A 15,767-nucleotide genomic window follows, 5' to 3' on the forward strand; every position below is an offset into this window, starting at 1 on the left:
GTTTTATTTCTTCTTCGTGGATTTGTTTTTTTGATTTGTTGTTGTTGTCTTTTGTAAGCAGATTGAACACAAATTGTTGCAATAAAGCGCTGATTGTTGTTGATATTTGGCCAAACACTTTGACAATTATGTAACGTTTTGACAGCCAAAATGTTGCAGAATCAACAATGGCAACACACTGACATAGCAATAGCAATAGCAATCCAATCGCAAAATGTGATATTGCCGTTTCCGCTGCAGACAGGCCTTTTATTGTCTTGGCTTTATTATTATTATTTTTCTTTTTTTTTTTTTGTATTTTTCCTTTGCACAATTCGATTGTTAAGCTCGTGTGTGTGAGTGTGTGGAAAATGGGTTTAAGCTATTTGGCAATGCCTTCGGTTATTGTAGGGGCTTTTTTTTAGAATCGCACAATGGTCACTTGAGTGTTGGAGCCTGGCATGTATTTTTTGATTTGGTAACTTTCACTTTTGTATATTTATTTTTTTTGCACAAATGCAGACGCGTAATAGTTTGGTAATTTGTTAATATTTGACACAGTTTGTCGATGCTGGGTGTTGGTTTTTTCTTATTATTTTTATATATTATAGAGAATTTCCCAAATCATCTAATTGGCAGAAAAAGAACCGTGGCAACATACACTTGACTTGAACAGAACGAGCGTTTTGAAGCGGTCGATTCGGAATGCCGCGTCACCTCTGCGGAGCTCGACAGTTTGATCCCGAAACAGAGTCCTTTTTTATTTTTGCTAGTCCACGCCCACGTTTTTAGTGCCCCGGAAAAATTCTCAATGTTTGTTAACACTTGATTCGCTTCTCTTTGCGCGCGCGTCAAGCGTCGAAGGTTTCTCGAGCGTTTATAAAAATTCAAATACGATTCTAAAAATGCTGCCGCTGCCAAACTCTGGCTCTGCCTCTGCCTCGCGGCCTCAGCTCCGCCATCGCTGTCGACGCTGGCAGCGCCGCAAGAGAAATGGCGCTCTCAAGCCTAGCGTGCGAGCGAGACAACCGTATGGACTTCCTCCCCGGTTTGAGCTGCCTTTGTTCATGCGCAGTGTGAGTGTGTGTGAGTGTGTGCGAGAGGCGGAGCCAAGAGCTCGGCTTGGGCACTGAATTGTGAGTGTGTGTGTGTGTGCATTTAGCTGTACTTTTGCTTTTGCTTTTTGGCCGCTTCAACATGAACGCTTTGTTGGGAAGTCTACGAAAAAAAAAAAAGCCAAAACTGGTTCTCTTGTTCTTATTCCCAGCATGTGCATGTTCTACAGCCCGTTTTTAGTGCAAGAGTGTGTGTGTGTGTGTGTGTGTACAAGCCGTCAAGAGGAAGAAAAAACAATCTAATCAAGTAATTTCAACAATCAATAGCAACAAAAAGCGCTCAAATTTGCATGGAAAAGGATTTTCTAAAGTCAAGTAAGAGGCATTAAAGTGGCAGGGAAATAATCAAAACTGTGGAAATTAGAAAGAAAACTTTGGAAAATGCTACATTTTATAGGAAAATTAAAGTTTTTTATGAAATCCATAAAATAACCAGTTTGAAGAAATTTTTGTTACGCTAGCTTCTCTACCGAAAAAATGCGAATCGAATTTTGAAATATCTTCAAACTATTTAAGAAAATATACATTTTAGAACACTTTTATGCATTTTAATTTAAACTTCTTCAAAAATTGATACTCAAAACCAGAAACTTATCTGTAAAACATATAAAACACAAAATGTAACTATTGGCAAATTTAATTAAAATCCAAAACAAAAATTGAAACTAAACAAAACTCAAATTTAAATTGAAACCCTCATAATTTTAAACCCTGCTAGCCAAATAGAGCTCTTGAAATTCTCGTAATCGAATTGCCAGCATATTTCCCTTGGAACGAAACTCCTTCAATTTCATCTGTAGTTCCTGCATCGTTTTCAGTTGCTCCTTTAATTTTGAAATCTTCGAATTGAAATTCATTCTTATGAGTCCCACCTCGTCTATCCATAAGTTCTGAACCTTTACCAGCTGCTGCTTGAATTGGAACTCGAATCCGGTTGCCGTCTGATGCACTCTCGCCCGCAGATGTTGTTGCAAGTGCTGTGTGTATTGCAACTTGTAGCTTCGCTCCTGAGCAGCTGGTGTCCAACGGAGCAGCTCATAGAGGTACATGGATCCCAAAAGGCTACCAATAATCAGCATTGCACGCCAACCCAAAGAACGTATAGCAACTCCAACGAGGAACAAGGTTACAAGGGAGCCATCCGACTTGAGTAGAGATGTTATAACCTCCAGTTGACTTGCATTCATCGGAGGAGGAGCTGGTGTCACCTCCTTGTGGCCATTGAGTAGCTTCCGCTCTTGCACTGGACTGGCGTACAGAGACATCTTTCCTTGGAAGCGCTGACAAAGTGCATCCAGGCCCCAGGAGAAACGGAATCTCAGATCCGGTTGAAAGTCACGCATCAGGGATTGAAAATCCAGTCTATAGATGAGCTGCCAAGCTAGAGTTTCCTCCGACGGTTGACCCTGAACTTCCTGATCCAGCTGGCCTAGTTTCACCTGCAGCGGTATAGATATACGTTCCACGATTTCGTTTGCAAGTAGAACCTCCAAGTGGGCACTCAGGGAGCGCTGGTAGTGACTGAGTTGTCTTGCCATCTGGGGATGAAATGGTTGCGAGAAGGATTCCACGGCCGAGGGAAGGACTCTGGCGATATGATCCCTTAGCACCTGCTGTCCCATCTCCAGGGCTTCCTCGCATAGATCATCCACTTGATCCTTAAGCTCTTCCCCCCGCTGCACTACTTTGAGCTCCTGACTGTTTATTTCCGCATAAAGTTTATTTGCTTCCTCACCAGTTTCCTTCAGCAGTTGGCCCAGTTTGGAGGTAAGAGGACCTATCAAAGTGGCCTCTAACTGGGCCAGGATATCCAGCGCACTCAGCATATGCTGCTCGAATTTGGTCTTTAAGGCAGAATGTGCCAGGCAGTTGGAGAAATCAGTCTCAAAGCGCTGAAACTCTAGGTAACGCTCTTTAGTTTGTCCAGTGGGATTTGAGTTGCAACCATTTCGTAATTGCAAAGCCTCCAGAGCCGAGACATGATATATCCTCTGCCGGGCTTGCTCCTCCGTTGAATATACACCCAAGTCTTCGATGAGAAGCTTGAGGCAACGTTCCATGTGCTGATCCCTCACCTGTAGCTCCATTTCCGGTTCCTGGCTGCTGGCCACATCCCAGCGATTGTTTAGTATAAAGAGATTTGGTCGCGACAATTTTGAAGCCACATCCTTGAAAAACTGCCGCTCCACGCGTGAAACTGTAGACTCTGCATTGAGAACCAAGATGAAAACATCAGCATCCATGCAATAGCGATCCAGGCAGTCATCCAAATGAGCTGTTACATCCACACCTGGTGTGTCCAGGAGAACCACATCATAGTCCAGCAAACGACAGCGGCTCCTGGGCATATTCACATGCAAAAGTGTGCTGGGTTTCATGGCTCTTGGCGAGTGAGCACTGGCCAGTTCCTTAAGGGCACCCAACTCCAGCTGTTGATCCTCCTGCTCGACCCGCACATGCTCTGGATCCTCTTCGTCCGTGGTGGCTTGAACCAGACAAAAGCAACTGGTTGTGTGACCCATGGCACTGGGCAGGATTCTCTCATGCAGAAGGGCATTGATCACAGCACTCTTCCCATTCGAAGTTCTTCCAAAGAAGGCCACCTTCATGCGATCCCGGGACATTACCTTTTCAATGGCCTGCACTTTGCTGGAGTAACAACGGAGCTGCTCCATTTGCTGTTGCTCCTCTGAGTCATCCATAAGATTACTCCCCTCCACAGTGGTCATGAGAGAAGATATAAATCTATCCAAATCGTGGTATATGTCCTGCAGCTCAATTCTGGCATCAACAAACTCACTCAAGCCCGAGGATGAGGACGATCTCAACGAGCTGAGCGATGATGCCGAGGAGGTACTTTCCCCCGAATCCGAATCACACATTTTACACTTTCTTTTTGTTAGTTAAAGAATATATACGAGGTTTTAAAAAAAATATAAGGTGAATATTTATCAGGTGTTTCTTGCTAGCTATGAAGGGTTTTATGATAATGTAAAAGGGAGTACTGGTTTGACTGAAGAAAGCCAGGGAAGTGTTTCACAAAGATACTTTGTTTATAGAAAAGCTGAAAGGGTTAATCTGAACATGGTTCTTATTGTTTTAAAGTAGGAAAAGATGTTAACTTATAGAGAAACTGTATTTAAATGTTTGATAGAAGAATCTTTTTAGAAAACATTTGAAGTTTCAGGTAGAAACAAATATATAGAGGCTAATTAAGATAATAATAATACATACTCTCTTTAAATACAGATTTTTACAGTCTAATTAAACTCTGGTTTCCCTTATAATTTGGCACAATTTATCTGCAATTTTCCAGTGACCCCAATAGAGTAACTTCCCCCAGTTACAACCTCTGAAAAGCCCAATCAAAATACCAAACTTATTTACCCAAATAATTAACACAATTACCGCAATCGTAAAATCACCGAAAAGAGAGTAAAAGAGCAGGCAATATGCACATTAATGGGCCACTGAACTAATAGACCAGGCTAAAAAGCACCAAAAGAGCCCCCCCCCCCAAAGCAAATGCTTTTGGTGAACTTCAAAGATACAAAAAAGTAGGGAAAAAATAAATGAAATTGGTCAGAGGGATCGCGGGGATTGGATCGGATCGGATCGGATCGCTTCAGTTGAGTTCGCCGGGGTTCGTCGGCGGTTCGCTCTGAAAAAATTAGCAGCATCATTGATGAGGTGAGGCGGGGGCAGGCATTTCGATTGGATGCTTGTATAATTTTTTTGTATATACATATATTTTTTCTCATCTCGGCTAGAAAACAGTAGGAAAACGGGCACAGAGATACATATATATTTTGAACAAGCCAAACTTTGCCTGGTTAATCATATCTTTTTTGTTTCCCCTCCAATGTTTTTCTTCTTCATTTTTTCAAGCGTTTTCTTGAGTGCTTTATTACAACTTAATTAGTTTAAATTGTTGCCCGACGCAAAAAAAAGAAGAGAAATAATAATAATAAAGAAGCCGATGCTGATTGAAAGTGGCGTTCAAATGGAGATTTTTTGTATCCGGTGAAAGACTAACTTATTAAGGAAATCCATTAGCTTGAAGCCTGGCTTAAATCAGAGCAAACCCAGTAAAGCAACAATTGTGACAGGACAGATCCATGACTCTGTCAACAATGAAATTGCTAAAAGAGAAGACCAGGCCAAGTCGGAAGGAGGTAGAGTATTGTTAACAGCCATGTGTATTGGATATGGCCAGAAGTCAACCAAACTCTTTGTTGTTAATGAGTTGCCACAAAATGGGAATTGAAATCATCACATTCCAAACCAAAAAGAAACTTGAATGAACCTTATGAATGGAATGGCTGCTCATTTGAATACACACTCATTGCAACTTAAATTGAAGATTGAAAAACTTTCGTAATCCTTAAGCCGTACATTGAGTACTCAATGGGTCAAGTGCTTGGCTAATTAAACTGCATATTTCATAGAATTGTGAAATTCTGGGCTAGTTTTGGCAACGGAAAATGAGGCAAAGAGAGGTTGCGCAAGACTTTGAAAACACTTGAAAGTGATACGATTATGCAGCAGAAAATTGGAGCCGCCACCGAAGTGCTGACCAGTCCAGACTAGACCAAAAATAAAAGCCGGTCAGGACTGCAGTGCTCTCACCTATGGCCCCCCTTCCCTCTCTCTCCCTGTTTCCCTGTCTGTTTGTTATTTTGTCAGCATGTAAATTTTCCCTTTTTTTTATTTGTAAATTTGTAGCGTAATGCTGACCACGTAGAATTTGAACAATTTCTTTCGCGTTGCCAGACAGCAGCGGGGGCGGGTCGAGGAAGGCCACCAGACAGACCAGACAGGAGGAGCCACCAAAAGGTGGCACCGGAGCGACCAGAGATCCTCAATAGGTGCACTGCTGGATCCGCACCAGATGTTTTATAATAAAGTAACCCTCATCGTTTTTGTGATGTTTTCTTTGATGTTAGCCACAAAGGAACCCATCGATGGACAGGAAATTAAATGATAACTCCTGGACTCATTATTAATTAAAGGTAAAATAAAACTAATTAAAAGAGGAACAAGAAATATGCTTGTACTTGAAAATGCTTGCTTTAATATTGAGAACTACATAAATAAAAGGTTACAGCTTAGAGAAATTCTTGAAACGTGTCTTTTTCCTTTTTCAAACTCTTGAAAAAATAGAATTCAACTTTCAGTTCCCACCAATAAGCCTTCTTTTGCTCCCCTCAAAAACTTTATTTTGTGGTCAATAAACTTGCGTAGCTTGGCAGCCGGCAAGCGGCCTAACTGATTGCATAATGGAATTTAAGCCACCGAAAAAGAAACCAAAAATATCTATAACATAATTGAGAATAAGAGCATTTTTCTATGATACCAAAAAGCTAAAAACTTCTGGCCAAGTCATTGCTCCAAAAGTTGTCAACGATCTGAGAGCTAAAAAAATAAACAACAAACAGAGAGGGCAGCAAAAGAACAAACCAAATCGAATTGAAAGCCAACGAATGTAATCAGATTTTGTGATTCACTGAAAGATATATACATATATACCCATGGATAGATATAGAAAATCAGAGACAAATGCTAGCTGATTGGAGGACAGGCGTTAAAAAGCGAAGCGAAATTGTATCCCAGAGATACGAGATACTTCTGGCGACTTAATTACCAACCGTGTCACATCCTAGAACTCTTAAAACTGGTAGGGGAGTAACACATGTCCCCATGACAAGGCAACCTTGACAAGGACAATGGGCAGGAAAATGTCCCAGAATAGTTACAACTTCATCATTGGCATCGGCAGTTAAAAATTAATGAGGGAAAAACTTGTGAAAAGCGGAAAGAACAACGAACTAAACAACACACCTGAACGTGCGGAAGATGAATTTTATGAATTCTAAAATACAAAAAAGTAAAAGAAAATCGGCTAAGGAATACCATTTACAGACACAAACATTGGAATAGCAACCGAAAAAATGACTATAATTTTAGTCAAACCTTGGAACAATGGAGATGATAATGCCGCCAAAGGCTACAGAGATTCGTTCGTTTGGGTTCGATCCATGGGGAATTTGGATACGCACAAATCCGAGATCGAAGCCCAAAACGAGACAAAGGGCAACAGCAGTGCGTGTGAATGCGTGCCTCGAATGCGATATGAATCTATCTATCCGGAGTTAGAGTCGGGGCAAGCATCAATGGATTTTTAATAAATGGCTCAAACGAAGCAATCATTATGAGCAGCAGCAGCAGCAGCAGCAGCATCATAGATGCTCGTGAATAGGAAATATATATATACAACATGGTGGTGGTGGCTGCTCGTAATCTTCCCTTATTCCATGGAGCACAAAATGGTGGCCAGCGATTTCGTGTGTGATGGAAGGAAGGGAGAACCTCAACAGAAGCTACTACTTTACTCCTTCTCCTGCTCGATTTGCCAGTTCAATGAGCCAGAACAGGCTGGGTTCCACAAATATGTGTAGGAGGAGGAATATGGTTCTAATTTCTAGGCAATGTTCATACCAATCTAGGCGGCAAAGCAACCATAACTAAGAAATACACATGTTCTGTGTTACTTTTTAAATAACGTTCCAATTAAACTTTATAATTAAATTTTAAACACTTAAGTTTTCACTTATTTATGACAGACAATGATGTGGCACATTTTGTTCACATAAAATGTAAAATACAAAAGATAGTTATCGATACCAATGAAAGCTGGCAACTCTCTTATGATACTTTTAGGCACTTGTTATCCTTTTGTGATTTATTTCAGGAGTGGAAACCACAAAGAACTTTAACAACTGGTCAGACTTTTATAAGTCTTAGTTGACAGATAAAAGTTATTGATACAGAGAAGAGTTACCAGATAAAGTTTAAAATAGGTATTACCTATTTGTTGAAATTTGTTCAATAAGAACATTTAACTTCAAAACTATACCTTTACTTTTTCCAAAACATATTCAAGGTTTTTTTAAATACTCTTCTTGTGGTGTATATTTAAAAATGTATCCCTGCTAAATATAGCGACTTCTTTAGGCCAAAAATAAACTATATTCCATCCCCTTTTATGAACGTCCCTGTATTTTTTAGCTTAGCAAAAAAAAAGGGTCTTCAATCGGACTGAGTATAGCTTATAGGCCAAAGTTGAGGCCTTGCACATTCATATACACACACCTCCCCGTAATACATGCTATATGGTATATAGCACTTCTTTCTTTATATATTATTTATATATATATATATATATATTTGTGGGTATGTGTTGTGTATGTGCCTGGGCTATTTTGGCGAATCATGTTTCGTTCATTTTTCAAAAGAAAAATGTTGCATGCGAGGCTATGCGACGCGCGGTGGCAGCTACTTTTACTGCCACTGCCACCGCCACCGCTTTTGGATTTGGATTCGGTCTCGTATCTCATGCCTCCGACTCTGGCTCTGGCTCTGGCTCTGTCGTGGACTCATTCCGTCCAGAAGCGGCGGCACGACCCAGTCCCAGTGCCAGTCTCGGAACCAGACGGGCTTGCTAAAAGACCGGAGAGTCGTGGGGGCCGCCTCAAACTCATGACTTCTCCTCATCCTCCTCGGTTAATAATAATAAAAGTTCGTGTGCGTGTCAAAGTTTGTTTGAAAGGCAGGCCGCTTGGATGGGAAAACGGGGCGCGGTTTCAGGCAGACCAGATTAGCAGCAGCAGCCATCGGCTTTGGCCTTTGTGGCATTTGCTGGGGATGTGAGATGTGGATGGGTGGGTTTCAGTGGAGTGGATGGGGTCGCTGGGCTGTTTCACACACACAAATGAAACGAGAAAAAAAGCTCATTTTTCTTTTAATTTTCGTGCCTGTCAACTCAGAATGCCTACATTCATTTATAAACGTCTCGAAAATAAACGAACACACATATACACAATGGTGAAAACCCCACCAAATACACCCTCTTCTGTTAGTAAGAAAAACCCCCAACGAATTCAGGATAATCCATTTTCGTTTATATTAGAGGAGCCGCCATCTTTTTGGCAGGCCATTTTCCCTCAACTTGTATCGGTTATTTTTTTCCACCCTTTTGTTATTAGCTTTGGGAAATAAATGGAAAAGATGCTTTGATAAATGTTATTAATATAATATATGGAGAATGAGTTCTCCACAAAAATATATATATCTAATCTCTTGCTATTTGAATATTTTAATACATCCTAATCTTACATGTCCTCATTTTATCTTAACGTTAATTCGGTAATGTAAATCTTCTATCAGACCACTTCCAAAATAAAATCTAATAATACGTAATCCCTGAAATTTACCCAGTACTTTTATCTGGCCAAGAAACGTGCCTTCTCAGCAGAAGGCCTCCTGCTTCTGTAGAGCTTATCTTTGGTTATTTTTGAAAGTGAAATTATATTATCCTAGATAAGATACGACCCATAAGATGATGATCTGACCACATGTAACCAGAACAAGATCGTCTAGTAACTAATTATTTAGAGAGATAAAGTTAGAGCTAAAACTCACCAGTTTCGTTATCGATGGTAAAGGGTATTCCGTTCCATTCATTGGTAATATCCTCCAGAGGATTCTCATTGTCCTTTTCCTGTTTAACAAATAAATCATAGGATCAGTATAAGTTGAAACTACCAAAAAATAAACTGCGACATTTGGATAGTTGGAGATAATTATCAAAAACCGACTTGGGCATTATCTCCATCTACCCCCTACACCCTACCTCCATGGGCTATGTACATATTGTGAAATTCCATATGTAAATCACTTTACCTTATCTTGCTGAAGCTCCTCCAGAGCTTTTAGCTTCTCGATATCGTCCACAGAGGTTTCACCGGGTTCCTTCTCGCCATTGACATTGGTATCCTTGATGGCCGTGTCGGACATTGAGGGATCCGAGGACTTGGCCTCATCCCCCAGCTTCGACTTGGTAGAGTTGGCTCCGGTATTGCCACTGGCATTCGAGGCATTGATGATCTTCTCCTGATCGAGACTAAAGCCAAGATCCACATCCTGCTTGTACAACACCTCAGCGATCTCACTCTCCTGCAAAGGAAGGTATCATAAAGTTAGTATGGTAATTAAATCAGAGTTTAATATAGATTTATCCACTGCCAGCACAAAAGTCTAACCAGTATATCACTATGGATGAACACCCTCATCTTCACTCCTTTCTTTTCAGAATAATCGTTTATAGTAACTATATTTATCTTTAAGTTTCACTATGCCGTATTCCGTATTGTGCGTATTTTGTTTATTTGTGTGCTTTTCGATCTCAATGGCTCGCGACGTCATCCGCATTTGCTAGTTTCCGAAGAGAGACTGAAGGCTCCAAGAGTCGGACGACTCATAGTCCATATGGAGACCTCGTTTACTCTTCTTTGCTCTTCCTCACTTCGGTTCACTTTGCTTAATATGATAATGTCGATTTACATTACGCTTTTCAGCTGATAAGTCGTGTGGCATATAGATAAAAATTCGTCACAGTGAAATGGATATCAGAGAATGGCAGATACTCTACTTATTATATTCTTCATAAGACTTGGTTAAGTGCAAAGTTGAATCCTTATTATATTTCTAATTAGAAATATTCCTAAGGGTACTCTTTTAAAAGATTGTAAAAAGTAGCACAAAATAATGTTAATTATATATAACAGTTTAACTTAATAGTTAATAATACAGAAACTTATTTTATTTATTATTAATCTAAACATAAAGCTACTTTTAAATATAAACAATTAGGAAAATGCTATATAATGGTGATAAACTTTACTTTGGAACCGCAATAGGTAAATTTTTTAAACCCTTATCTTTGCCAAACTAAATAAGAAAGAAAACTAACTTTGGAAAGCTAAAATAAACATATCCCTGCAGTTGGCAATTAAAATAAAGGAATCAATCAAAAATCGATACCTAAGTTTAAAATACATGCTCATTTTTTGAACGATATTTGTCAATAGTTTTATATGACAATTTTTTCTTTAAATCAAACTTTAAAAAACTTATAACTAAGCCAAAAAAGGATTAATTTCAATTCGAAAAGCTTCTTAATGCTAGTTTTTGTTAGGTTGACAAATCTGCATACTCAATTTAAAATTTAAAGAAATTCATTTTTTTTGTCAAATTTTGACAATTTTAATGATGTAACCAACCCCTTATAAAATTTTGAAATTATAAAAAATTTTCAAAATTTTTTTTTGGCCCGACATAGCCAGATCGATTTGGCTGTTGATTCTGATCAAGAATATATATAATTTATAGGATCGGAAATGACTCCTTCACTAAGTTTTAGGCTTTCGACTGAAAGATAGGCGTTGCTTAACTATTTGGTACATAGAGCGCTCTCCTCTGCGATTCTCAAGTCCTATACTTAAGCAAGGCTATAGCTAGGGGAAGTTTAGTTTTCTTCTTCTTCTTTTTGTGTGTTTTTATATAAATTCCTAATTTAGTGCTTGGTGGTTGATAGACTTTGATCAAGTGGATGTGGCAACTATGGCTAGATCGAGTCGGCTGTTGATGCTGATCAAGAATATATATGATTTATAGGATCGGAAATGACTCCTTCCATAAGTTTCAAGCTTTCGACTGAAAGATAGGCTTTGCTTAACTATTTGATACATAGAGCGCTCTCCTCCGCGATTCTCAAGTCTTACACTTAAGCAAGGCTCTAGTACAGGAAGTTTAGTTTTCTTTTTCTTCTTTTAAATAAATGACTAATTTAGTGCTTGGTGGTTGATAGACTTTGATCAAGTGGATGTGGCAACCATGGCTAGATCGAGTCGGCTGTTGATGCTGATCAAGAATGTATATAATTTATAGGATCTGAAATGACTCCTTCACTAAGTTTCAAGCTTTCGACTAAAAGATAGGCTTTGCTTAACTATTTGGTACATAGAGCGCTCTCCTCTGCGATTCTCAAGTCTTATACTTAAGCAAGGCTATAGCTAGGGGAAGTTTAGTTTTCTTCTTCTTCTTTTTGTGTGTTTTTATATAAATTCCTAATCTAGTGCTTGGTGGTTGATAGACTTTGATCAAGTGGATGTGGCAACTATGGCTAGATCGAGTCGGCTGTTGATGCTGATCAAGAATATATATGATTTATAGGATCGGAAATGACTCCTTCCATAAGTTTCAAGCTTTCGACTGAAAGATAGGCTTTGCTTAACTATTTGATACATAGAGCGCTCTCCTCCGCGATTCTCAAGTCTTACACTTAAGCAAGGCTCTAGCTACAGGAAGTTTAGTTTTCTTCTTCTTCTTTTATATAAATTACTAATTTAGTGCTTGGTGGTTGATAGACTTTGATCAAGTGGATGTGGCAACCATGGCTATATCGAGTCGGCTGTTGATGCTGATCAAGAATATATATGATTTATAGAATCGGAAATGACTCCTTCATTACTTGTTAAACTTTTGACTTTAACTATATTCTATAAAAAGGTATAAACAGACAATTTTTCCGAAAAATCATTGTTTTTCGGACATCATATTAAGCCAATATTGCATTATTTTAATTCGGAAAGCTTTTCTGTGATAGTTTTAATTACACTAACAAATCTGCATACTGCGTTTCTTGATTCTATTGTCAGTTTCTGACTAAAGTCATAGAAACCTGCAAAAAGGTATAAAAACAGACAATTTTTCCTTAAAATCATAGATTTAAAAACTCATAACTAAGCCAAAAAATCATTAATTTTATTTCGGAAAACTGTTCTATGCTAGTATTTCATAGTTTAACAAATCTGCATACTTAGTTTTAAAAAATTTAAAAATTCAATTTTTTGTCAAATTTTGACAATTTCAATGATGTAACCCCTTATAAAATTTTGAAAAATTTTCAAAAATGTATTTTTTGATCCATGCTATAACGATTCTTCTGTAGATTCTGTTCAAGAATATATATGAAACATAGGGTCGGAAATGTCTCCTTCATTGCTTTACAAGCTTCTGACTGAAGTTATAATACCCTTAAAAGCGTACAATAGCAATCTCTTCGCAAACATTTTTTGCCACCTTACCGACAGCTCTCTTAAAGTTTTTTTTTCCCAAAAATATAAAATAATACTGCCTTAAAGATAACAAGTTTAGTTACTGTAAAATTTGATATTAAACTTATACCTGAAGTCAGGTGCTATATAAAGGAGTGCTACATAGAAACTCGTATGTATATAGATTCTCTTATTTCACCATTCTTATCAGGCCCCCAACTATAACTCATAGCCCATCGAGCAGCTGCTCCCTTAACCCATGGAAACCTCTCGAAGAGTGTTCGCCGCTCTTATGGGACAGCCATGATGATCGATAATGGCGAATCTTATCAATGGAAACTAAAGCGGACAAAGAGTGCCAAGTGCCAGGCGGTAATGTAGTATTTATAATGCTGATTTAAGCGAGGGCACCTCACGGGGGCTCGGAGGAGCACTCTCTTATGGCGTGAGTGTTCTCGTGGGTAAGGGGAACGGGACGGGAGGGCAGTTGTTTACGCCATAGACCGGATCTCTTATCGCTACCCGTCGCACTCACACACTGTAAACAATATTTTGTGGCTATAAATTGTGGGTAAAGAGCATGCTACACTTGCCAAAACTCAGTTCGGGAAGAGAATCAACGAAATGGCAAATTGAAATCGAAGCAAATGCGAAGATCGCTTATGAAGATGTTTCTGTGCAAATTCTGCCGATTCACCGAGGAAGAGAGTGACTAAGAAAGAGGAATTTGAGCTCAAATTATAGCGTTAATGATGCATTATTAACGCCGCTGGCCGAGACCACTTTAATCCTTTTTCTCTTCTCTGTCTTCTTTATTTTTTTGGTCAAGTCAAGTCGGAGTCCGTAAGGGGCGTTTCCGCCCACTCTTAAGCCGGTACAAAACCGTATTCCTCCTCTGAAACAGGTAGCCTTTCATACATTTCCCTTTTTGGGAATACAATTTCCCTGGTTGAAAGAGGGATAATCACAGGATAATGGCTAACATTAGCGACACAATTGCCGTATTCGGCCAAAAAGGACTTTTTGATGTTTTAATTAAAATGTTTTCAGTTCCCTATTTTCTTTTCTCTCTTTTGGGGTTTTTGTTTCGTGTGACATTTTCTGGCACCCTGCATTTTCTTTCCAACGTTTTTTCTTTCTTCTAGTTTTTCGTAAGGCTTTCTTGAAGTTTTCCAACAGTGGCAACAAAAAGTAATCAATCATTGTATGCCTCTGTGTGTGTGTGTGTGTGTGTGTGTGTGTGTGTGTGCGGGCCACGCCTATCTCCTGGATTACTCAGCAGAATATGGCGGCGGCATCATTGGTCTCTGCTGCCATCTCCCTCACTCCCTCTCTCTCTCTTTCTTTCTTTCTCTTCCCCAGATCCATCCCGGGTAAAAGGCCAGAAGGGCAGAGAAATTAAGGGCCCCTGTATGTGTGTGCGAGTGTGTGTGTATGTGTGTTGAGCCCAATCAATTGCAGCCGCGCCACCGCTGACAGAGACGCGGCAGAGCAGCTGGCAAAGTGGCAGCAAAGTCGGATTCCCCAGGGAGCAAGTGCCCGTACATACAGTAGGACTTCTACTAATGAAAGGATATTAGTTTATAGAAGGTTTAAAAGCATTTCCCTTGTATTGAAATATTCTATTTGAAATATTGTATTAAGTGTTCTAAAGGAATATAACCTCAATTAACAACTTGTTTTCTGATAACAAAGTCAGATTTAGAAGAATAAAGTAGCTCTAGGCTTGCTCTTCCTTTTTTAATAAAGGATATCGAATTTGTATTTACCGAAATTTGTAGCTAACATCCCTGAGTTTAAAGAAAATTAATTTTAATATTTGCTACACTTCATTATTGTTAATAAAGATAATTTATCTAATAATATTTAATATTTTTGAGTTTCTCCTATTTTCAATTCATTATATTACTTTCTTCAAACATATCCAGAACTTTTACAAACGAATATTTATATTTAATATTTTGAATAAAAACAATTTAATGTTATATTTAAATGTAATATGATGAAGAAACTGAACATAGAAAAAGTTGAGCAGCAAACCTAAAAAATAGATAAATAAACGTTTCCAATACTTCCATTTAAAGTTGAGTTTATGACATTCAAACTCGGCTTTAATGTTATTCAAGTTCGCCTTATTCGAGTCACTACTGTATTTGAAATGTTTGCTGCTGCTACTGCTGTGCCTTGCGCATGTTCGGTAAAAATAAGCAATTAAATTGAGTTGAGGCAAGAAGAAGGTCCCCGATGCGAACATAAGCCCAAACACCGAATCCTCCCCTGCTGGCATTTCATTATTATTATTTTTCCCAACATTTTGGGGGGTTGTTCATCAGTTACAAGCATATATAGATGCTATATACATAGCTATTTAAGGCTGTTGATTGGAAACTTGATTTTTAATTAAACTTCAAAGAGATGTTGAATGAAATGTTTCTTTGGTCTAAGAACTGTAGCGATTTTAAAGATATTATAGAAAATTAAAGAAAATATAGAAGGAGTAATGAGTTAGGAAAACGAAATGCTTATAATCTTTGCAATTATACAAAGGTTTAAAAAAGTTTGTCATAAAACAATTCAAGAAATTCCTAAAATGTATACTTTCATTTTACAGAAATCTAAATTAAAAAGAATTTTTCAATAAGTTCCAACTTTTTACAGTGTAGTCACATTACAGTTCTTATCGGTTAGGGTCGAAAATACGACCTTATCTTGTACT

The 15,767-nt window shown here is 38.6% G+C and overlaps 2 protein-coding genes across 6 annotated transcripts in view; both read right to left on the bottom strand.

Annotated features, from left to right (window-relative positions):
• cnc (NFE2 like bZIP transcription factor cap-n-collar) overlaps positions 1-15,767 on the bottom strand; it is a 50,305-nt gene that overhangs the window by 17,273 nt on the left and 17,265 nt on the right. For 3 of the 5 annotated variants that reach the window (XM_020962080.2, XM_020962078.2, XM_020962081.2), the window contains 2 exons: positions 9,837-10,109; positions 9,576-9,654 (listed from right to left, as the gene is read on the bottom strand). In XM_020962080.2, coding sequence (XP_020817739.2) covers positions 9,576-9,654; positions 9,837-10,109 — 352 coding nt within the window. Of the gene's footprint in view, positions 1-7,592; positions 7,700-9,575; positions 9,655-9,836; positions 10,110-10,195; positions 10,340-15,767 lie in introns of those variants that run through there. The other 2 variants (XM_020962082.2, XM_086837036.1) reach the window with 2 other exon arrangements.
• On the bottom strand, positions 1,716-4,430 carry fzo (fuzzy onions). The gene has a single exon (XM_020962084.2). It carries the CDS (start codon positions 3,974-3,976, stop codon positions 1,799-1,801), a length of 2,178 nt encoding a protein of 725 aa, XP_020817743.2. The 5' UTR covers positions 3,977-4,430; the 3' UTR covers positions 1,716-1,798.

The sequence above is a fragment of the Drosophila serrata genome, unplaced genomic scaffold (assembly GCF_035046125.1).
Source record: "Drosophila serrata isolate PLE 108 unplaced genomic scaffold, ASM3504612v1 contig_295, whole genome shotgun sequence".
Lineage (NCBI taxonomy): Eukaryota > Metazoa > Arthropoda > Insecta > Diptera > Drosophilidae > Drosophila > Drosophila serrata.